The sequence below is a fragment of the Microcaecilia unicolor genome, chromosome 3 (genome assembly GCF_901765095.1).
Source record: "Microcaecilia unicolor chromosome 3, aMicUni1.1, whole genome shotgun sequence".
NCBI lineage: Eukaryota > Metazoa > Chordata > Amphibia > Gymnophiona > Siphonopidae > Microcaecilia > Microcaecilia unicolor.
The window spans coordinates 72,913,423-72,936,426 of NC_044033.1; the positions used below are offsets into that span (position 1 = coordinate 72,913,423).

General features: G+C 43.8%; 1 protein-coding gene across 1 annotated transcript in view; it reads right to left on the reverse strand.

The window, feature by feature from the left end:
• Positions 1-23,004, reverse strand: part of PROX1 (prospero homeobox 1) — a 141,910-nt gene that overhangs the window by 95,114 nt on the left and 23,792 nt on the right. The window contains 1 exon segment of the mRNA XM_030196041.1: positions 19,160-19,278. Within this exon segment, the coding sequence (XP_030051901.1) occupies positions 19,160-19,278 (119 nt within the window).

The window sequence follows — 23,004 nt, forward strand, 5'->3', positions numbered from 1 at the left end:
TCCATTGGCCAATGACAACATGGTTGGCCCTAGATCATAAGAACATAAGCATTACCATACTGGTTTCCAATAATGTAAATGTGCACATGCTTGTTCCATCCAAATTCCACCTCTTTACATGCTTTCTGGCAACGTACATGCTATCAAGTCAAAATGTGTAGTTTAGTGGCCGGTATTTTATGAGGCCATTTACACATGTAAGTGGCCACATATGAGCGTGTTCACGGTTCAGATGGTTACTGTGGACTGCACCACACTGGCGGATTATGCGCTCCTCTTTTTGAGGAATTAAGAGGCCAATCTGTTTACGTCAAGTCGTAGACCCCTGATGAAGGCTCTGTAGTCGAAACATGGACTGTGTAGGGTCCCAATAAACTTTATTTTGGTGCTCTTACTTCCGTGTCTTACGGACTGGTCTCTTTGGATTTGGTGCCCTTCCACCCCTGTATGTTTTGTCTATCTTTTATAAAATTACCCCATACAGGCTACAGAATAACAAGTGCCACGATCATTTTTCCAAATGAACCAATCTGTAGACCAAAGCAGAACAGACCTCTTTTACTAACTTACATAATCATTTTAACATGCATTAATGCACACAATAATAGGAAGTAATTCCATAAGGAAGGGGCCAAAATTTGGGCACCAAGGGGTCCTTTTACAAAGCCATGGTAAAACAATGGCCTACAGTAGTGTGGGCGCATCTTTTAGGCGTGCACTAGGCCATCTTTTACCGCAGCTGGGAAAAAGGCTATTTTTAATGGGCTGGGAAATGGGCCTGTACTAATATAAAAACTAGCCTGAGCCCTTACTGCCACCCATTGACCTAGCGGTAAGGACTCAGGCTTTACCCATTCGGTAACCATGCAGCATGCACCAACATGGGCGTGCTGCCAGTTACCGCTGGGAACGCCCCCCCCCCCCCCTGTGGTAGAAAATAGAAATGTATTTTCTACCATGGGATTTGGTGTGTGCCTAACTCAGAATTACCACCAGGCACACAGGCTACCCCGGCGGTACTGCTGAATGGATGCACACTACCTACGCGTTAGCCCTCCTGCGACTTTGTAAAAGGGCCCCCAAGAATTTGTGTAAATGAACAGGATACTGTATATGCATCTATATGCCAATATTCCGACAATGTTCTACAAAATGATGCCTACTTGCGATGTGTGTAGTTGGAAGGCAGTTGTATACGAGTGGACAAAGCGTGGAATGCCCGTCATTCAGCGCTGCTTTTTTTATTTTTGCACCAAATTTTGAGTGCTATTTACTGAATCCAGCCCTTAGTGCAAGAAAACTGCTAGTATAGGTCGATGTTGATGGTTAGTATGCACTAAATCCTGCATTAACTACTTAGCACTCTTTAGTAAACATTTCTCATAGGCATATAAAACCTATGGTAGATATTCAGCCAGCAGCAATTAGAACTTTTTGGCCACCACTGGAGTTATGCCTAGATATTCAATGCTAGGCCATGTCCGGGCATTATTATTATTATTTATTATTATGGTTCAAGGACAGATTGCAGATAGTCAAAAGCTGGACTAGTCAGACTAGGAATTAGAGATAGACCAGCTGGAGGCATAGCTTTAACATAGGGGGTAAAGGTACATGAGTTAAGCATTTGACAGACCTGCTTTACAGAATAAGAAGGTTTTTAGGAGTTTTCTAAATTGAAGATAATGAGTGCATGATCTTATGGTTACAGGGAGCTGATTCCACAGATTGGCTAGCTGGTATTGGATAGACAGATTAAGATGCTTAACTGACTTTAGGTTTTTAAGCATTGGGAATTTGAGCTGGAGGAAATTGTGTGTGTGATGCCCCGAAGGAGGGTCACATAGCAAGGATACTAAATTTGACATGTACTCAGGTATATCCCCAGCAATATCCCCAGGAATATCCCCAGTGTTTTAAAGGTTGTAATGCCTAGTTTGAATTGTATTCTCTCATTGATGGGTAGCCAGTGGAGTTTGGAATAATAGGGTTGAAGAGGTTTAAGTCGTGATAGCCCAAAGATCAGTGGAACAGCAGAGTTCTGCACCAGCTGCAATCGTTGAATCACTGATTTAGAACAAACAGATAATGCTACGTTACAGTAGTCCAGTCTAGGGAGAATTAGAGATTGCTGAATATATGGATTTATACAGCCATACTGGGTCAGACCAATGGTCTATCTAGCCCAATATTCTGCTTCCAACAATGGCCAATCCAGGCCACAAGTAGATGGCAGAAACCCAATTAGTAGTAAAATTCCATGTTACCAATCCCAGAGCAAGCAGTGGCTTTCCCTATGTCCATCTAAATAGCAGAGTTTGAACTTTTCCTCCAGGAACTTGTCCAAACCTTTTTTAAACTCAGATACGCTAACCACTGTTAACACATACTCCAGCAGTGAGTTCCTGAGTTTAACTTATTCTTTGAGTGAAAAAATATTTCCTCCTATTTGTTTTAAAAGTATTTCCATATAATTTCATTGACTGTCTAGGCTAGGGCTTTTCAGCTTGGAGAAGAGACGGCTGAGGGGAGACATGATAGAGGTATATAAAATATTAAGTGGAGTGGAACAGGTGGATGTGAAGCGTCTGTTCACGCTTTCCAAAAATACTAGGACTAGGGGGCATACAATGAAACTACAGTGTAGTAAATTTAAAACAAATCGGAGAAATTGTTTCTTTACCCAATGCATAATTAAACTCTGGAATTCGTTGCCGGAGAAAGCAGAGTTTAAAAAGGGGCTAGACTGTTTCCTAAAGGACGAGTCCATAAACCACTACTAAATGGACTTGGGAAAAATCCACAATTCCAGGAATAACGTGTATAGAATGTTTGTACGTTTGGGAGGCTCGCCGGTGCCCGTGGCCTGGATTGACAATTGTTGTGGACAGGATGCTGGGCTCGATGGACCTTTGGTCTTTTCCCAGTGTGGCATTACTTATGTACTTATATGTACTTATGTCCCCTGGTCTTTGTCCTTTTTGAAAAAGTGAAAAATCGATTCACTTCTACCTGTTCCAAACCACTCAGGATTTTAAAGACCTCAATGATATCCCCCCTCACCCGTCTGTTTTCTAAGCTGAATGAATAACCCTAACCTCTTTAGCCTTTCCTCATTTTGGTCGCTCTTCTTTGAACCTTTTCTAATTCCGCTATATCTTTTTTTAGATACTGCAGCCAGAATTGAACGCAATACTCAAGGTGAGGTCGCACCATGGAGCGATACAGAGGCATTATAATATTCTTGGTCTTATTTTGCACTCCTTTCCTAATATTTTCTGGCATCCTGTTAGGTTTTTTGGCTGCTTCCACACACTGGGCTGAAAATTTCAGCATATTGTCTTCTTTTTCTTGAATGCTGATTCCTAAGGGTGGACTCAACATCAGGTAACTATGATTTGGATTATTCTTCCCAATGTATATCACTTTGCATTTGTCCACATTAAATTTCATCTTCCATTTGGATGCCCAGTCATCCTGCAATTTTTCACAATCCGCATATGTTTTGACAACTTTGAATAGTTTTGTGTGATCTGCAAATTTAATCACATCACTCACTGTTCCATTTTCCAGATCAGTTATAAATATGCTAAACAGAATTGGTCCCAGTACAGATCCCTGCGACACTCTGCTATTCACCCTCCTCCATTGAGAAAAATGGCCATTTAACTACCCTCTGCTTTCTGTCCAATAACCAGTTCCTAATCAACAGAAGGACATTGACTCCTATCCCATGACTTTTTAATTTTCTCAGGCGCCTCTCATGAAGACCTTTGTCAAAAGCTTTCTGAAAACCTAGATAAACTACATCAATTGGCTTACCTTTATCCCCACTTATTTACTTAGATTTTGCTCACACCTTTTTCAGTGGTAGCTCAAGGTGAGTTACATTCAGGTACACTGGATATTTCTCTGTCCCAGGAGGGCTTGTAATCTAAGCTTGTACCTGAGGCAATGGAGGGTTAGGTGACTTGCCCAAGATCACAAGGAGCAGCAGTGGGGTTTGAACTGGTCACCTCTGGATTTCAAGACTGTTGCTCTAACCACTAGGCCACTCCTCCATGTTTATTTACACCTTCAAAGAAATGAATCAAATTGGTGAGGCAAGACCTCCCTTGGCTGACCCCATGCTGACTCTGTTCCATTAAACCGTCTATATGTTTCGTAATTTTATTCTTTATAATAATTTCCACAATTTCCCCAGGCACTGGTCAGGCTTACCAGTCTGTAATTTCCCAGATCTCCCCAGCAAACCATTTTAAAAATCAGCGTTACATTGGCCACCCTCCAATCTTCAGGTACTACGGATGATTTTAATGACAGGTTACAGATCACTAACAACAGATCAGCCAGGACTGTTTTATATGATAGTTGTCCAGTTAACTTAGGTAGTTAAGTGCTGAATATTGCCATTTAACTGCATAAGTGTCAACTCCACTCCAGACCACCCACATAGTTGGTTTTCAGTTTAGTGATCAACGCTGATATTCAGCAGCATTAACCGGTTAAGTGCTGGTGAATATCAATAGATAGCCCCACACTAACAATTTAACTTTGAATATCGACCCCAGTGTTTTTATAGCCAGGTATAAAATTGGCCAGTGACATACATGCATGAAAGTATGTGCTACAGACATATAGTGTATTCTTTTATGTAGTAAACTGTGACCTGCACAGGTGGTCAGGATCCAGCACAGGGACGGGCAACCTCAGTCCTTGAGGGCTGCAATCCAGTTGAGTTTTCAGTGGAGGAGTGGCCTAGTGGTTAGGGTGGTGGACTTTGGTCCCGGGGAACTGAGTTTGATTCCCACTTCAGGCACAGGCAGCTCCTTATGACTCTGGGCAAGTCACTTAACCCTCCATTGCCCCATGGGTGGCGGAGCAGGTGGGGGAAGAGAGGTTGGTGGTTGGGAGGCGAGGATAGTGGAGGGCAGACTTATAAGGTCCATGCCAGAGCCGGTGATGGGAGGCGGGACTGGTGGTTGGGAGGTGGGAAATAATGCTGGGCAGACTTGTACGGTCTGTGCCCTGAAAAAGGCAAGTACAAATCAAGGTAAGGTATATACATACACATGAGTTTATCTTGTTGGGCAGACTGGATGGACCATGCAGGTCTTTTTCTGCCATCATCTACTATGTTACTATGTAAGCCGCATTGAGCCTGCCATGAGTGGGAAAGCGCGGGGTACAAATGTAACAAAAAAATATATGCATGAGATATATTTGCATGCAATGCCTTCACTGTCTGCAAATAGATCTTATGCATATTCATTAGGGAAATGAAAACTTGACTGGGTTGCAGCCTTCGAGGACTGAAGTTGCCCAATCCAGATTTAGCAGGAAGTAGAGTATAAAGAGTAGCTCCCAAGAGACCCATGTGAACCCCCAGGTCCTAGAAGAAAGTGATTGCAAAGTAGAGTAAACTACACTTCCCTGGAACACGTGCAGCACCTGTCTTGGGAAATACCCTACAGACTGAGTAGGCCTGATCCTTATGGGGTGGGGGGATGAGACAAGGCAGAGCTCAAAGGGCAGGGCAAGCAAGCATCCAAGGGAGGGGCTCAAGCCTCTTGAGAGATGTAGTATTTTGCCTGTTTCTCATTTAGGTGAGAGGTGGAGCTGATCAGTTTTCCGGGCAACCGAGGGGGACAGCAGGGCTGTAAAGTCTCCATGGCTCAGCAGTCAATACAACAAAAGGCCACAGAAGAAGCATGTAGGCGAAGGGGAAACCAGTGGTGTAGCAAGGGGAGGCGGGGGGGGGGGGGGTCCGCCCCGGGTGTCAGCTCAAGAGGGGTGCTCCCTGCCAGCTCCCCCCCCCGGATGCAGCACGATGACACCCCCCCCTCGGCGCATCAACACCCCCAGACCCAGTGCCTACCCTCAGCTCCGTCCAACCAGTTCCCGCACCCTACCTTTAAAGAAATCTCGGAAGCCGTGGCGAGGCTAGGCGCAGCGCCTCGCGCCTGCATGTAAAAGAAGTGTGGATCGTCTCATCGGGCCTTCCCTCACTCTGTCTGTCCCGCCCTCCACTGACGCAACTTCCTATTTCCGCAAGGGCGGGACAGACAGAGTGAGGGAAGGCCTGATGAGACAATCCACACTTCTTTTACATGCAGGCGCGAGGCGCTGCGCCTCACCTCGGCTTCTGAGATTTCTTTAAAGGTAGGGTGCAGGAGCTGGTTGGACGGAGTTGAGGAGGGTAGGCACTGGGTCGGGGGGGGGGGGGGGTGTCATTGTGCTGCACCCGGGGGGTGGGGTGCAATGGCGAACCGCCCCGAGTGGCAGCCCCCCTTGCTACGCCACTGGGGGAAACCCTCCCTGATCAGGAGCTAAAAGAAATGGGCACTAGCCCTCAGCTTCCTGAAGCTTCTTCCTTTGAGGAGATGGAATTTAGGAAACCTGACAGTAAGGTGGGAGTCTTGTTTGAAAAGCTTTTTCATGAATCATTCTGTTTTGTGTTGGGACTGAACCCCCCCCCCCCCCCCCCCCCCACAGGAAGGTCAGTGCGAAGAATTAATGAAAGTAGCAATGGCCATGAGAGTGGGACCTTCCTCTTACCTGTCACTACCCCAGTGAAAATATGTTTTGGCAAGGGGTAAAAATGAAGTATTTTGCAGCTATGTCGGTTTTGTTTTACTTTTGAATTGTGCCAGCACTAGTGAATGCTTTTTTCTCTTTCTGTAAGCTAAGCCACCTGCTAGGAAACAGCATAAGCTTGATTAACAGAAAGGGGAATGGGAGAAACTGTCCTATCCTAAAAACATAGGGCCTGATACTCAAAAGGGTTTAACCAGGCGGGAGATGCTCCTGCTCAGTTAAACCCCACTGAGTTGGCCATTCTTGATATTCAGTGTCACTAAACCAGATAGTGCTGCTGAATAACCCTCTGACTGCCAATATACTACCAGTTAGTTCTGGGGTGATCGGGGGGGGGGGAGGGGAGAGAGAGAGCATGGGCGGAGCTAGGACTTAACTAGATAGTGGCGATATTCAGTCTATTAACCAGTTAAGTAAGTGGATAAAATTACTTAGGACCAAGGCCACTGAGAGGGGGGGGGGGGGGGGGGAAATTTCCCGGGCCCAGCCTCCAAAGGGGGCCTGGCGCCGGGGTCTCTCTCTCTCTTGCTCTTGCCCCTGACAGGACTCGGGTGATTGCATTTCGACAGGAGCAGGAGAGAGAAAACTCTGGTGCCAGTCCCCCCTCCAGCGCTGCTCATCACTCTGCCGCAGTGCCAAGCAGCTGCTTTTCTCCCTCAGACCATGCATGCTTGGTTTTGAAACCGAGCATGAGTGACGTTTGAGAAAAAGCAGCCGCAGAGGCAGGACAGGCAGTGCGGTGGAGTAAAGAGCAGCACTGGAGTAAGACTTCTGCTGGCGGAGCCTCGGAATCCCTGCCAGTCCCTAGGTATTTGAAATTGTGGTGGCAATCCTGGGGGGGGGGGGGGGGGGGGGACAGCAGCAGCGATGATCCTGGGGGGCTGCAGCCCTGTCCCAGGCCTGGCTCAGTCTCGCAGCGGCCCTGCTTAGGACAGCAAAAAGGTCATGGCTCGCCATTGAAGATCTGGGGTTAATTCAGATCACGGCTGTCAGTGGCTTAAAAACCACTGACTGTCACTGGCTGAATATTACCCCTTAATGGAAACAAACTTAAAGGACTTGGACGCAGGAATCTCTCAATTAAACCCACACCAGCAATGTTTTTGAGCTACTGTACAAGCAGCCAGTAAGAAAGGACCGCACCTGAGATTAAGGAACTGATAGGTGGATGCAGAAAAGCTTGTGTTAGACCCATGTGTTGATGGCTTACTAATACCTGCCTACCACAAAGGTTTAGCAACCCCATGCAGTAAGCAATGAGCATGCAAATTACTGTCATGTTAAAAAGTGTGCACTGTCAGAAAAACAGCACACACCGCCGAAATCTGCAGCTCATTGGTAGAATGTTCCCCTCCTGTCAGATCATAAGCGGAAATCGGCTCATGTACTGCCAGGAAGGAATGGTCCTAATGCGATTTCAGAAGTGCACATCAGTGTCTTTTTCTGTAGTTATTGGATTTGCATACTGCCGAGTTTTTCCCCATTTACGGTGTGCTTTAAACTCTCCACTATTGTTAGAGTTTGTTTTTGTAATTTCTCTTTTATAGATGCGTTTTAGGTGCACTATTATTATTTTTTCCTGTTTCCATATAAATGCACGGCATGGCCAGTGCGCTGCGTGTTTCATTCATGGTTTGTACATTCCCACATTTACCTATTTTAATATTAATGGACGTCGGGGCCGGCGTGATGCACATTGAGGCATATTTTCAAAGCACTTAGCCTTCCAAAGTTCCATAGGTTTCTATGGAACTTTGGAAGGCTAAGTGCTTTGAAAATATGTCTCATTGTGTTACATGCTTTTTCGCTGCTTTTGAGCACATACGGCGTTTTTACAGAGTGAGCAGTTGTGGCAGGAGAATTTCATGGTAAGAATTCCTTGATTTTTAATGTATTTGCATGGTATTTTCTTTTTTTTTGGTTAACATTATTTATTTTATGTGTCACAGACGTGTTATCATTCCTGTTTATCGTCAGCACAGCTGCTGATACAACTGAAGTTTCTGTTTACAGAACGTATTGGTAGGTATGTGTTTCGGTTGCCATAGAATTGGTCTCTCACTTTGTTTTGTATTTTCACTGGATATCCCCCCACCTTTAGTCATCTTTGAGCTTGATTTGTATCTCATTCATGGTTTCATTTTTTCCAGCACATGCTATTTGTATCCTGAGGAGTAATGGGGGCATTTGCATACCTGGCTTACTACACACAAGGTGATTTTCCTTCTGATTGCATGTGACTTTTCAACACGTTTTTTTTTCTTTTTTTACCACTTAGTTGAGTGACATTATTGCTTTTGAGTGTGGTTATGTACTCAAAAGACATTTTAATGGATCCTGACATGATAGAGGTATATAAAATAATGAGTGGAGTGGAACAGGAGGATGTGAAGCGTCTGTTCATGCTTTCCAAAAATACTAGGACTAGGGGGCATGCGATGAAACTACAGTGTAGTAAATTTAAAACAAATCGTAGAAACGTTTTCTTCACCCAACGCATAATTAAACTCTGGAATTCGTTGCTGGAGAACGTGGTGAAGGCTGTTAGCTTGGCAGAGTTTAAAAATGGGTTAGATGGTTTCCTAAAGGACAAGTCCATAAACCGCTACTAAATGGACTTGGGAACAATCCACAATTCCAGGAATAACATGTATTATAGAATGTTTGTAAGTTTGGGAAGCTTGCCAGGTGCCCTTGGCCTGGATTGGCCGCTGTCGTGGACAGGATGCTGGGCTCGATGGACCCTTGGTCTTTTCCCAGTGTGGCATTACTTATGTACTTATATATGCCCAGTTAAACCCCATTGAGCTAGCCATCTGCTGATGTTTAATGGCTCTTAACTGGGCAGTGCCACTAAATATCATCTCTGACCACCATAGCACTGTCTGATTACTGCTTGGGTAGTCCATGGGCAGAGCTTAGGAAGAGCCAGTATTTAACTGGTTAGCAGCAATTTTCAGTCCGCTAACCAGCTAAATAAACGGATGAGGTTAGGACAGCAAAAAGGCTGTCTTAACTTTGTCCACTGAGCTAACTGTGCAGTGGTCTGAATATTGGCCATGATGTGGTTAGTTTCAGTGTGACCGCTATAACCCGGATATTTAAAGCTGGTGCCAGGACAGGGCCTGCCATTGAAGATCTGGGCTCAATTCAGCCCGCAGCTGGAAGTGACTTAAAGACTGCTGACGCCCACAATGATCCCTGAGAAAAGATACCTGGTTGCTGAGAGATTTGGGGGTTTTAAATTTTTAACCAGGCTGAAAGGGGAGAGGGGAGGGATTCAAGCCTCCCCGAGATATCCTAAGAGTTGAAGACTGCCTGCTACTGTTAATGGCAGGGGCGGACTGACCATTGGGGTAACCGGGCAGTGCCCGAGGGCCCAGAGGCTCTAGGGGGCCCAGAGATGCACACTGCAGTCTCCTGAGCCTCAGTGGACTCTCCCCAGTCCCATCTTGAAGGGCTCTCCCCGGTCCCTCCTGGATGGGCCCTGGTGGTCTAGTAGCCTCTGTAGGGGCAGGAAAGGACCACACTCTTTCCTGCCCACTGCCACTACTGTCCGGCGCTGCCGTGTTTTGAAAATGGCTGCTGAGACTGTCGAGACCCGTGAGACTACTGCAGGACATCTCGGTACCCATGTCGAAAACACAGTGATGCCAGGCAGAATAGCAGTAGTGGGCAGGAAAGAGTGGGGTTCTTTCCTGCCCCTGAAGAAGCCACTAGACCACCAGGGCCCTCCAAGGTAGGACTGAGAAGGGCCCATTGAGGCTAGGGGGGCTGTGGTGTGCGGGAGGGGGGCGGCAACTATGGTGGTGGAGGGGGGGGGGGGCAATGATCTTTACTGCCCGGGGGCCCAGATCACTGTCAGTCCACCACTGGTTCCTGGTGCTTGCCACTCTGAACTGGGGTTACATAAAGTATTGAAAAGGATTACAGATTAGCCTGTTCCTGAGACTTAGGAGAGCTGTTTCATGTGCACCTGCAGACGTGACCCTGAGAACCCATGCAAGCAGAAGGAGCCTCTGCCACCACAGGCGCCAAACCAGCATCTAGGTGAAATTCCATCTAGAGGGTGACCGGAGCAGCATTTATACATGACCTTATACAATCCATGCATAAGTACCTAAACTTATGTAGAAAAATTTAAACTGATTCAGAGCTAATATACCATCGGAGTGGAGGAGTAGCCTAGTGGTTAGTGCAGTGGACTCTGATCCTGGGGAACTGGGCTTGATTCCCACTGCAGCTCCCTGTGACTCTGGGCAAGTCACTTAACCCTCCATTGCTCCAGGTACAAATAAGTACCTGTATATAATATGTAAACTGCTTTGAATGTAGTTGCAAAAACTACAGAAAGGCAGTATATCAAGTCCCCTTCCCCCTTTGTACAGGACCTTCCAGTGAAACTATCTGATAAAGCTTTACAGGTGCATGTGTTGCTTTCATAGAAGAGGTGCAGCATTTTAGCTATGTGCTTTCGCAGCCTAGGGGGTCCTTTTACTAAGGTGCGCTGAAAAATAGCCTGCACTAGCGTGTGTTTTGGGCATGCGCAGATCCATTTATCGGCACGCCTGTAAAAGATGCCCTTTTAAAAAATTTTCCCGTAAACGGATGTGTGGCAAAATAAAAATTGGCGCACATCCATTTTGGGTCTGAGATTTTACCGCCAGGGGTAACGTCTCTCGCATTAACCGTGTATTCTGGTGCGTATAGCAGATGCGTGTCAAAAATGAAATTACCGTACGGGCCATGCAGTAAGCCAGGTTGTAACTCAGAATTGACGCACATTGGCCGTGTGCAGGCACCTACGCGGCTTACTAAAAGGACCCTAGGTGTCTTGTTATAAATTACCCATCACATGAAGTAATGTGTGATGCTTACTATACCTTTTCATTTAAGCCCCTATAAGATTTTTCTTGGGCAAGTCACTTAACCCTCTACTGCTCAGGTAAAACTTTAGGGCCCGATAGTCAAAGGATTTATGCTCCTAACTTTGAGACTTATACTCATACATTGGCCTCTTTGAAAGTTTACTAGGGCTTTTACTCAAAATTTCATTAGACTCTTGAATAAAAAGTGTGTGGTAACAGGGGTAGTTTTAGGATGGGGAAAAGAAGTTATTTTAGAAATGATTTTCTGCTGTTCGCTATCTATAAAGGGTATGCATCCTTTATAGAATAGGCAAAGGGCAGAAGCAGGTGTAAATGCTGGCACCTAAATTAGACACAGTTCGGCTGAATCCCCATAATTACATGCATAACATTTTGGACTGTCCCCAAAACGCCCCCCCCCCCAAATTTACGCATATTAGGATTTACATGTGTATCATTATAGAATACGATGTGTACGTGAATCCTAATTAAGGCCAATTAATGCCAATAATTAGCAGTCAATTAATGGTGCTGATTGGCTTGTTAAGCAATTAAGTTGCGAGCGCAAATCAGCTACATGCGCTGATTTGTGCATGCAGCTTTAGTCGAAGTGTATAGAATCTGGGGGTAGGCTCCTAACGCTAGGCAAACAAATGGCAGGCTTACATTTATGGGCATTACTTTTAAGCTTTTAAATTAAGATGAATTTTCAGCTGAAAACGTACGCTCCTAAGTTTGTCTGAAAATAAGGCTCAAATTTAGAAACTTAACTTAGGAGCATAAATTTAGGAGCTCATATTTTCTGAATATCGGACCCTTAGGGTCTAATAATAGGAGTTATATGGGTAAGGAACGCTTCTATCCAGGCAAGTTTCATTCACTGGGGGGATGTACCCTGATTTTTGGCAGCATTATCCAGATAATGCCACTGAAAATCTGGACAGACCACCTCAGTACTATCCAGGTATGGCCAGAAAAAAAGGCTGTCCTAAGTTAACTGGATAATTACCCAGGTACTGGCGTTGAATATTGCTGATTATACTGGATAACGGCGCTGGTTATCTCTATACCCAAATTTTCAGTACCACTATCCATACAGCAGCTGGTGCTGAAAATCTGGATATCTCTTTAAGCCTCTGGAGGCAGAGAAATACCGGCTGCACCTAACTTGCCTTGAACTATTACTGAAAAGGAATGAGCTAATTTTAAAATCTCTAAAGTCAAATCCCAGTACAGGACTTCTGAGAACGGGCTGGAATGTTTTGAGGTATTCTGTAATATACAACCAGGAGCATTCCTTGGGCTGAACTCTCAGGATTAGCAAATGTCTTGTTTACTCTTTTTAAAATTGCTTCAAAATGTTGTAGGAATAGTGGCAAAGCATATTTACGTAAATAATACATTTACAGCATTCAAGGAAAGATTTGGACTCTCAGAATTTCTCAGCTAAATTTTGTCATCTTAAAACTGTGAAATCACAAAGACTTATGGACTAAGACCCCAGAAGGCGTCCTCTCAGTAAATTAGTAATCAAAAGAGTATTGTAAAACAAAATCTTCTACAAAGTCAGAGGTAAGGGCTATGTGGTAAGCTAGTATTTCCTAAAAGGAATAATGTATAGAGACTGTTTTGGGCTGTGTACTTCCACAGGCTGAGGACTGCTCATGCTAATGTGACTCAGCAAAGAATTGTAACCCAAATTGGAGCCAATGAAGCTTTTTTTTTTTTAGGAGATCAATCACTTCATTCCTACCTGGCATACTTAATATACTTTGCCTCATAATAAAAAGAAGGTTTCCTTATTCCTTCACTTCATGACGTTAAATCAAGAAATGCTAAACTCTGATTTGCAAACCCATTGCAGGTCTTGCTAGCCGATGCTCTGAAAAGGTCTATCAGTGGATGAGAGGCTGTCCCACAGGCCTGAAGTCAGAGGACTCCCTGAATATGCTCACTGAGGTGCCATGACATTAGTGCTATTATCCCACTGTGCGGCATATGGCAGAGAGGAGCCCACAGCCAAGGAGGCGAGGCTGGGAGAGGATGGATGCACAATTGAGACTAGTCACTTAGGTTTCACAGCCCCCAGAGTTCCTTGCAACAGACTCCAGAATCTGAAGTCAATTCTGCAGGTGCCAAATTGTGGAGCTGATTTGGGGGTAACTCCAGCCAAAGATTTATTTTTAGAATCCGATGTGTTGATGCTCAGAGCTGGGCAAGCTTGCTAAGTGAAAGTCTTGATTGCCAAAAAAAAAAAAGAAAATTTGCAAAAGGCTTTCAAGCAAGTGTCCTGCGCTTTGGTGTCTTAAATGACATTCAAAAAGGTCAGCATTTTATTTTTCAAATTTAGATTTGCAAATGAAACCTAATGAACTAGTTTCAGTTAATGCAACATTTACGACATCGCACCATGCAAGAGCCACCGGCATAATAAAAACTAACCTTTTTTGTTTAATTTATAAGATTATCGACATAAAATTAAGTTAATGTGAAAGAACAATTACTTAACAATCATCCCCCCCATGAAACAACTATATAAATAATGTAAACAAATAAACAAACAGACATAAAAAGAAACCAGGAGGTCCTAACGATCTGTAGAATGAGGGAGGAGGCAGCTGTAAGTTGACAGCTTTCGTATCCTCATTTGAATAATGTGCCCTGAATCTGTCACTTTATTCATCCTCCTTATGCTCAGTGTACTCAGCATCAACAACAAATTAAGCTGTAAATAAGAGACAATCATCACTTTTGTTTTTGAGCTGCTACCACGTGAAGACTTTCAAAGCACTGCTTCCCTATGATAGAAACGTGTCTATGGTTTGCTTATGCAGGCCCAAGAATGAGGGAGAGGGGCAAGGAAATAGCAAACAACAATTAAGAGAACCATCTACCCACTTTCTCAGTGTGGAAAGAGTGTTCCTGAAAATAATTTATTGTTTTTTTTATTTTTTTTATTTAATTGACTGGGTTTGCCGGCATTAGCAAAAGCGTGGACAGACTTTTCAATTCACCACGTGAATTGCCATATTTTTCAGCAGTGCTTTCACTTTGGAAATGATCCCAGTACAACCAGGGACATACATTTATTTTTTGAAATTTAAAAAAAATCAATCATTTATAAATAAATAAATAAAATAAATATATATATATATAACATTTTTAAAAATGCATACTTTCACACCTGCTATTTGGTGCACCTTGGTTTTCCATGGAAAACTATGTGCATACATTTGAATTTACATAAATATGATCGTAAATGCAACCCGCTCCGTGTGCAGCACTGGCTTCAAAACTCCTCTGTTTCCTGTGGGTAAAGGTAAGGACAACCAGCAGCAAACAGAGGCATTTCTGAATGTGGACAAATACACATACAGTGGTGGAAATAAGTATTTGATCCCTTGCTGATTTTGTAAGTTTGCCCACTGACAAAGACATGAGCAGCCCATAATTGAAGGGTAGGTTATTGGTAACAGTGAGAGATAGCACATCACAAATTAAATCCGGAAAATCACATTGTGGAAAGTATATGAATTTATTTGCATTCTGCAGAGGGAAATAAGTATTTAATCCCTCTGGCAAACAAGACCTAATACTTGGTGGCAAAACCCTTGTTGGCAAGCACAGCGGTCAGACGTCTTCTGTAGTTGATGATGAGGTTTGCACACGTCAGGAGGAATTTTGGTCCACTCCTCTTTGCAGATCATCTCTAAATCATTAAGAGTTCTGGGCTGTCGCTTGGCAACTCGCAGCTTCAGCTCCCTCCATAAGTTTTCAATGGGATTAAGGTCTGGTGACTGGCTAGGCCACTCCATGACCCTAATGTGCTTCTTCCTGAGCCACTCCTTTGTTGCCTTGGCTGTATGTTTTGGGTCATTGTCGTGCTGGAAGACCCAGCCACGACCCATTTTTAAGGCCCTGGCGGAGGGAAGGAGGTTGTCACTCAGAATTGTACGGTACATGGCCCCATCCATTCTCCCATTGATGCGGTGAAGTAGTCCTGTGCCCTTAGCAGAGAAACACCCCCAAAACATAACATTTCCACCTCCATGCTTGACAGTGGGGACGGTGTTCTTTGGGTCATAGGCAGCATTTCTCTTCCTCCAAACACGGCGAGTTGAGTTCATGCCAAAGAGCTCAATTTTTGTCTCATCTGACCACAGCACCTTCTCCCAATCACTCTCGGCATCATCCAGGTGTTCACTGGCAAACTTCAGACGGGCCGTCACATGTGCCTTCCGGAGCAGGGGGACCTTGCGGGCACTGCAGGATTGCAATCCGTTATGTCGTAATGTGTTACCAATGGTTTTCGTGGTGACAGTGGTCCCAGCTGCCTTGAGATCATTGACAAGTTCCCCCCTTGTAGTTGTAGGCTGATTTCTAACCTTCCTCATGATCAAGGATACCCCACGAGGTGAGATTTTGCGTGGAGCCCCAGATCTTTGTCGATTGACAGTCATTTTGTACTTCTTCCATTTTCTTACTATGGCACCAACAGTTGTCTCCTTCTCGCCCAGCGTCTTACTGATGGTTTTGTAGCCCATTCCAGCCTTGTGCAGGTGTATGATCTTGTCCCTGACATCCTTAGACAGCTCCTTGCTCTTGGCCATTTTGTAGAGGTTAGAGTCTGACTGATTCACTGAGTCTGTGGACAGGTGTCTTTCATACAGGTGACCATTGCCGACAGCTGTCTGTCATGCAGGTAACGAGTTGATTTGGAGCATCTACCTGGTCTGTAGGGGCCAGATCTCTTACTGGTTGGTGGGGGATCAAATACTTATTTCCCTCTGCAGAATGCAAATAAATTCATATACTTTCCACAATGTGATTTTCCGGATTTAATTTGTGATGTGCTATCTCTCACTGTTACCAATAACCTACCCTTCAATTATGGGCTGCTCATGTCTTTGTCAGTGGGCAAACTTACAAAATCAGCAAGGGATCAAATACTTATTTCCACCACTGTATGCTTTTCACTAGTGTGGGCGGTTATAAAGTGACCCCCATGACAGTAATTTTACAATGTATTTTTGTATATAAAGCATCAGTTGCTCACAGAATATGGCTCATAGACAACTGTGCAGGGTGTTACGCATGTAGAAAGTAGGTTCACAGAAAAACAGCGCCTGCACAGGTGTTACCACAGGTATAGTTTGGGCAGGACGGGACAGAGCTGTAATATACAAATATACTTTATTAAAACACCTGTATACAAGGATAGAGTACACGCATACATTACACTTGCCTCTGAGCACATATAAATTGGTGCGTGTGAATTTGAACACTGTTGGGGCTGGTTCTACGGGTCTTTTTACTAAGCTGCAGTAAAAAGTGGCCTTAGCACGCCCTTACGCAGGTTTTTCCTGTGCACCAAGGCCGTTTTTACCGCAGCCAGCAAATGGCTGATTTTCCATTAATGTTCACATGCTAATGTTGGCACACTAAAACTGTGGGTTCTCTTAAAGTGAGATCAGCACACTTGATACGATGTACAGGAAAAGCCTTGAGAAGCTCCCAGACGTTCTGTGCCAGAACCGGTGGTGGGAAGCGGGGCTGGTGGTTGGGAGGCGGGGATAGTGCTGGGCAGACTTACACAGTCTGTGCCCTGAAAAGGACAGGTACAAATCAAGGTAAGGTATACACAAAAAGTAGCACATATGAGTTTATCTTGTTGGGCAGACTGGATGGACCATGCAGGTCTTTTTCTGCCGTCATCTACTATGTTACTATGTTACATGGTCACACGGGAGTAGGACTTCTTCCTCATTGGCAAAAACCTCTATGGGGTAGTTTACAACTATTCAGAACAAGGCAATAGCTCAATAGAAGAACTTAGCTTAATGTTAGCTGGTCTCCGTGTTCTTCCATGGGCCCCGACTGTGATCAACGGTGGCCAGCGTTTCGAATCACTGCTTTCTGCTTTCAGCTTCCATTGGCTTTACTGAATGGCTGTCCCTTCGGCCTGTGATCTTGAAGCAGAAAGCAGTGATTCGAAACTCTGGCCACCGTTGATCATGGTCGGGGCCCAGGGAAGAACATAGAGACCAGCTAACTTTAAGCTAAGTTCTTCTATTAAGCCATTGCCTTGTTCTGAATAGTTGTAAACTACCCCATAGAGGTTTTTGCCAATGATGAAGAAGTCCTACTCCCGTGTGACCATGTAAACATCTGGGAGCTTCTCAAGGCTTTTCCTGTACATCATATCAAGTGTGCTGATCTTACTTTAAGAGAACTCACAGTTTTAGTGTGCCTACAAGCAGGGTTTCTCAACCCCAACTTCCACTGTTTAGTTTATCTCTACACCTGCTAATGTTGCCATTAGTGCACAGCCATTAAAAAGAATTATCGCAGGGTACTTACCGACACCTAGGGCCCTATTTAGTAAGCTGTGCTGTAGGCATGCTAGCGTTTTTATCGTGCACTAATGCTAGACACATCCATAAGAATATATGGGTGTCTCTAATGTTAGCAAACACTAAATTTTAACGCATGCTAAAAACGCTAGCGTGCCTTAGTAAACAGGGCCCCTATTTTGTAGGTGGTAAGGGCTCACGCGGTAATCCTGTGTTAACTGATACTGTAAGTGCAGGAACACCTCCTCTCTGCCCCCAGATATGCTCCTCAACATAATTTTTTTTTTAATTTTCTAGCGCATGGGTAGTGTGCACAGACTTGGAACTTACCACAGGATGCCTGAGTGAATCCCGCAGTAAGCCATTTTGAGCTGTATTCAGCGCTCACTAGTGGTTACCACAGCTTAGTAAAAGGACCCGTTAGAAAGGCACGTAGGGTTTATTTTACAAAGCCGAGCTACCGATTCTCAGTGTGGCAAATGAGAGGAAGCTCATTCAATTCCTATGGGCTTCCTCTCATTTGCCGTGCGGAAATCGCTAGCGCGGCTTTGTAAAAGAAGTCCATAGGCTCTTATGTTGTCTTCATAAAATAACAAAAGGTGGGATCCATGTCTATGTAGTGTACCTTTATTTCATGTAACCGTGAGAGACAAACAAGAAAGTGAGGTGGAACCAAGGAGGATATCAAAGTCTTAATTGGTAACAGCTGCAGTATCCTCGATGGGTCATCTTTTACGTGACCAACTTTTGCCGACGATACTGCAGGAATCCTACAGCTAAAACACTGACCACATTTCTCTTTGTTGTTAAACATTTCCACCATTACAACAAAGATCCATTTGACTCCTGAGGCAGGCCTTCATGCTGAAACACGGCCGTGTCAGGTCCTTTTTTAGCTGTTATCAATTAAGACTGTTTGATATCCTCCTTGGTTCCACTTTACTTTTTTGTTTGTCTCTTGTTGTGTACCTTTATTTGCCACAGTTTCTGGAGAAGCAGCACTGTGCTGATTACTCTACTGTACTGGCATGCCCCGAAGAGTTTGCTGCGGTAGTCCTTGAGAAGCAGCACTAGTGAGGCGAACTACTGACTAATCAGCTTTCAGTGTATTGGATAGTGTTTATTGAAAGAGTGGATTTTAATAATTGACCCCTGATGCAGGCGTTTATGCCAAAACACAGCCTGTGTTGGGTCTTTCATTAAAGAAACTGCTTGCTAGCCCAACCTTGGAAGCCCTTGGTGCTTTCTTCTGCTATTTCAACGGCTGTTCTGGCACCATTTTGGGCTACAAGACATGCAAAAGTATGTGAAGAAAACAAAGATCATCACCTTTTCTCTTACCTTCACATCTGAGAAGTAGGTTTTCAGCATGTTGGAACTTGGGTATCGGGTGTAAAAGAACATCAACTTGGCCTTTTTCAAGTGATTGGGAGAAAGTCCTTCCTGCATGTAGGATTGAGCTTGTTAAGGAAAAGACACACTGTCCTTATTATTCTGAATGCAAGTGCACCCAGAATAATTCATTTAAGATACATACAAAATAAAAATTAAAAAAGTATTCTTTCATAATAATTGGATGGACATTGAATAAAGAGTTTCTAATCAGAGTTCTAGTCAATTCGCCAGAGAGACATGCAAGTCTATCTGTACTTTTTGTGGCTGCAGTTGCATATAACATGTTTCATTGAAATATGTTATTAAACACATATAAATGCCTGTAAGGAAAACAGTTGATTTTAAGTTATTGAGGGAGGCTTACCTCATTTCTAGTCCAGAAGGCAAACGTTTCCATACTCTGTGCAGCTCACACATATGTTCATTTGTTTCTAAAGAAACACAAGCCGGGGACACATGCAGTGCAAACACTTACAGCATAAGGAATTTTTGTAATTACAGTTCTGCGTATTTCTGTCGGCGTGCTCCATATTGTTAAATGAATGGATACATCACAGCTGAACTGCATCACACTAAATATGATGCCTAGTAAGCCATACGTTCTAGCATCTGATACCAAGGTACTTTTCTGTCCGAGGTTACTCTTGGGTAATCACTTCGCTTCAGCTCAGTAAATAACTTTTAAGGGACTCCCCAATCCCCCCTTCACTCAAAACCCTAAAAATTTCAAGTGGTTAAAAAAATAATACAACCCCTGATCCCACTAAATAGCCTCTTGTGACAGGGCCTCAGGATTTGGGGGCTAACAAAATCAATATATATGGGTTAGCAAGATCAATGAACAGCTACTTATGCAAAAAAGGAGGCCTATTTATGTGGAAACATCATTACCTTTTAGATCCGTAAACAGAAGGTGTTAAAACAGTTCCCAGGAGAATGGGGGGTGGGGGGTGGGGGGCTAACCATTGCAATCTCGGCTTTCTGATTTTCCTCCAGATTCTTGGCACTCATTTGTGTTGTGTGCGAGGACGGATTTGGTCACATCTGTGCCGCAGGCTGGCCCTGCCATTTCCCCAGCAAATTAATGACTTTATAATTTATCAGAAATGAAGATGCATGTGGAGAAAATCTATGTGGCCCCCACAAGGTCAATTAAGGGTCCTCTCCAGAAACTTCTCCAAGGGCTGAGACTGCTTAGAAGACTAAGACAGCAGGTATTTTACAACTTATAGAAGGAATGTTGGTAAAACCCATCTTGCAGGCAGCATTGATCAGGCCAGTTCCGTTTATGATGTGTGTTTCAATGAGGGGCAGTTTCAGTAGAAACACAAGCAAGACTGCATGTTTGTGCATAATTGTGAGTGATCTTGTCAATTTCCTGGATTTATTAAATAAGCAACTCTAGGTGCGTGTTTTTGTTTCCTAGAGCATAAAAGCATGTCTCAACAAAAGCGATGGGGGTAAAAAAAGGTGAAGAAAACAGACAGAACTTTAACTGAGAGAGCTTTCAGATTTATTTAAGAACGCTAAACACAGCTCTGCCCAACTTGGGTTTTGTTTCAGGCGTTTCATGATTACAAAGAAGATAATTTACGACTGACATACTTCTTGCGCCAAGAGAAGACTTGCGAGAGCCTCCAGTTACCTCCATTAGACTGATAGAGAAGTCTAAAAGAGCATTACACTCTTCAGTGCCATCTGTCAAAACGCATAAGTGAAATAGCAGCAGCAAGCTGTCACCTACTGCCTGGTGATAAAAGAGTTTTTAGGGAAATCAGAACTTCTGCACAGAAATACAGGGATCCTTGTACATTATATATCTCTGGTTGCAATTATTAAAAATAAGACCATTGATGACTTTTATAAAGAACACTAAGGGGAAAATTTAATAATTCCCAAATATTCTTAATGTGGGTGTCACTAAGGCCACAAATGTAAAACCAAGGCTCCAAAATTGATTCCCTTTTCATGGGTTCAAGTACATTGGAACTATGTTTTTCTTTTAGTACCTTGCTCACTCAGAATTATTTGTCTTTATTTCGTAATGCAGCACAATATTGACTTTGGAGAGAAATAGGTACAAAAGACGCTCAGGCATGCTGTACCCCCTCCCCCCCTCAAGATTGTGCACTATTGCATTTTGCCAACTTTAATAAGTTCTTGCAAACAGTTAAAATGCAGCACAGCACAGTGAAAGAAAATTCCGAATACATCTTTGCACCATTTATGATGCTGTGAAAATGACATTTCTCATAAAGTGCACGATTAAAAAGAAATCTATTAGAAGTGGTTAATAAAACATTGGAAATCCAGTGGCCAAATAGCCCATTGCTTTTCAAAAGAAAAAGCCAAGCTGACCAATTGGTTAATTTCCCTTTTTAAGTGCTTGCACTGAAAAGCAACTGTTCTTCCAAGAAAGTACTGGCTGTTTCCAGGATACTTACACGCGTAGAATGAGTCATGATGGAATAGATTCAGTAAACATACAGCTGTACTGAACACGAGCTAAGCCCCATTCAAGGCCAGGAAAGAAAATGAGCACAGATAAATATTAAGGAGGCGAGGGGGAGAAAGGGGGATTGGGGTGGGGGGAATAGTATGCAAACAAGCTGCATCCCAGCAGTTCATGTGGCTTGCCTCGATTCTCTTAGCCTTAGCTTTGTGAAGACAGATGACATTCAATTCTATGTGTAATGCAAAATAGACAATAACTGCTGAAACTTGAGCCAGCTGCCAGGTGTAAAAAAAATGATAAATCCATAAATTAATGAAAGACATCTGCTCAGGAGCATAAAAGATCAGAGGAACAGTGTACTGCAGCTGAACCTAAAGCAGTATTCAAACAACCTGAGAGTCTTGTGTTGTCTGTTTACAAAGTACAATCTAACCTTAACTAAATAACAGCAAAAAAAAAGGGAAAGAAACCTGGGGTGTGGGGAAGGTGACTGAGTGGATAAGGACAGGCAAAATACTAATGTCCTTCCATGCTCAGGGAAGCCAGTGAAATGTGACCTGGTAACAACAGGCTTCTACTAACATTTTTATCAGCAGATAACCAGCCCCTGCTCCCACTCCAATTAAACTTCTGCAAATGTGCTTGGCAGCTCTACCAGACTCTCTTACCATGTACTTGAGGGGTGGGGGGTAGGGCAGCAAACTCTGCTAGGGTAGCTAAAACAATTTCATGCAATACAGCTATTGTGGCCATACACTTGGCTATTAAGCTTTGCCTCTACCACACTCACAGAAGGATTGACTGCCTAGGGCCAACCCACTAATTAGACAGACTAGGCAGTTGCCTAGAGTCGTAGCTTTGTTTTTCTTGGTGTGTGTGTGTGTGTGTGTGTGTGTGTGTGAAAAGAGCAGCTGCAAAGCACAACAACCATACAAACTCAAAGAAACAATAGGAGGTGCTTGTATCAGTAGGGAGGATAGGCCTAATGGTGAATTGGGGGATGGGGGCTGATGGTTTCCCTAGGGTGCCTAATATCCTTGCACCAGCCCTGTACCTGTCCTACCCATGGGTAATTTTATAAAGACTTTTTCAATGGTATATGCCAGTTTACACATGTAAAATACTTTTTGTAAAACTGCCCTCCATATCCCTGAAACCTCTTATGCTCTGAATAGGAAGTGGGCTAGTGGTGAGAGTAATTAAGCAAGAAGCAGGGAAGCCAGGATTCATATCCTGCTTCTACCACTAAGGTGCTTCATGAGCTTGGGCAAGTCACTCTTATTTCCCATTGCCTCAGCCACTTAGACATTAAGCTCTTTGGGGCAGGGATTGATTG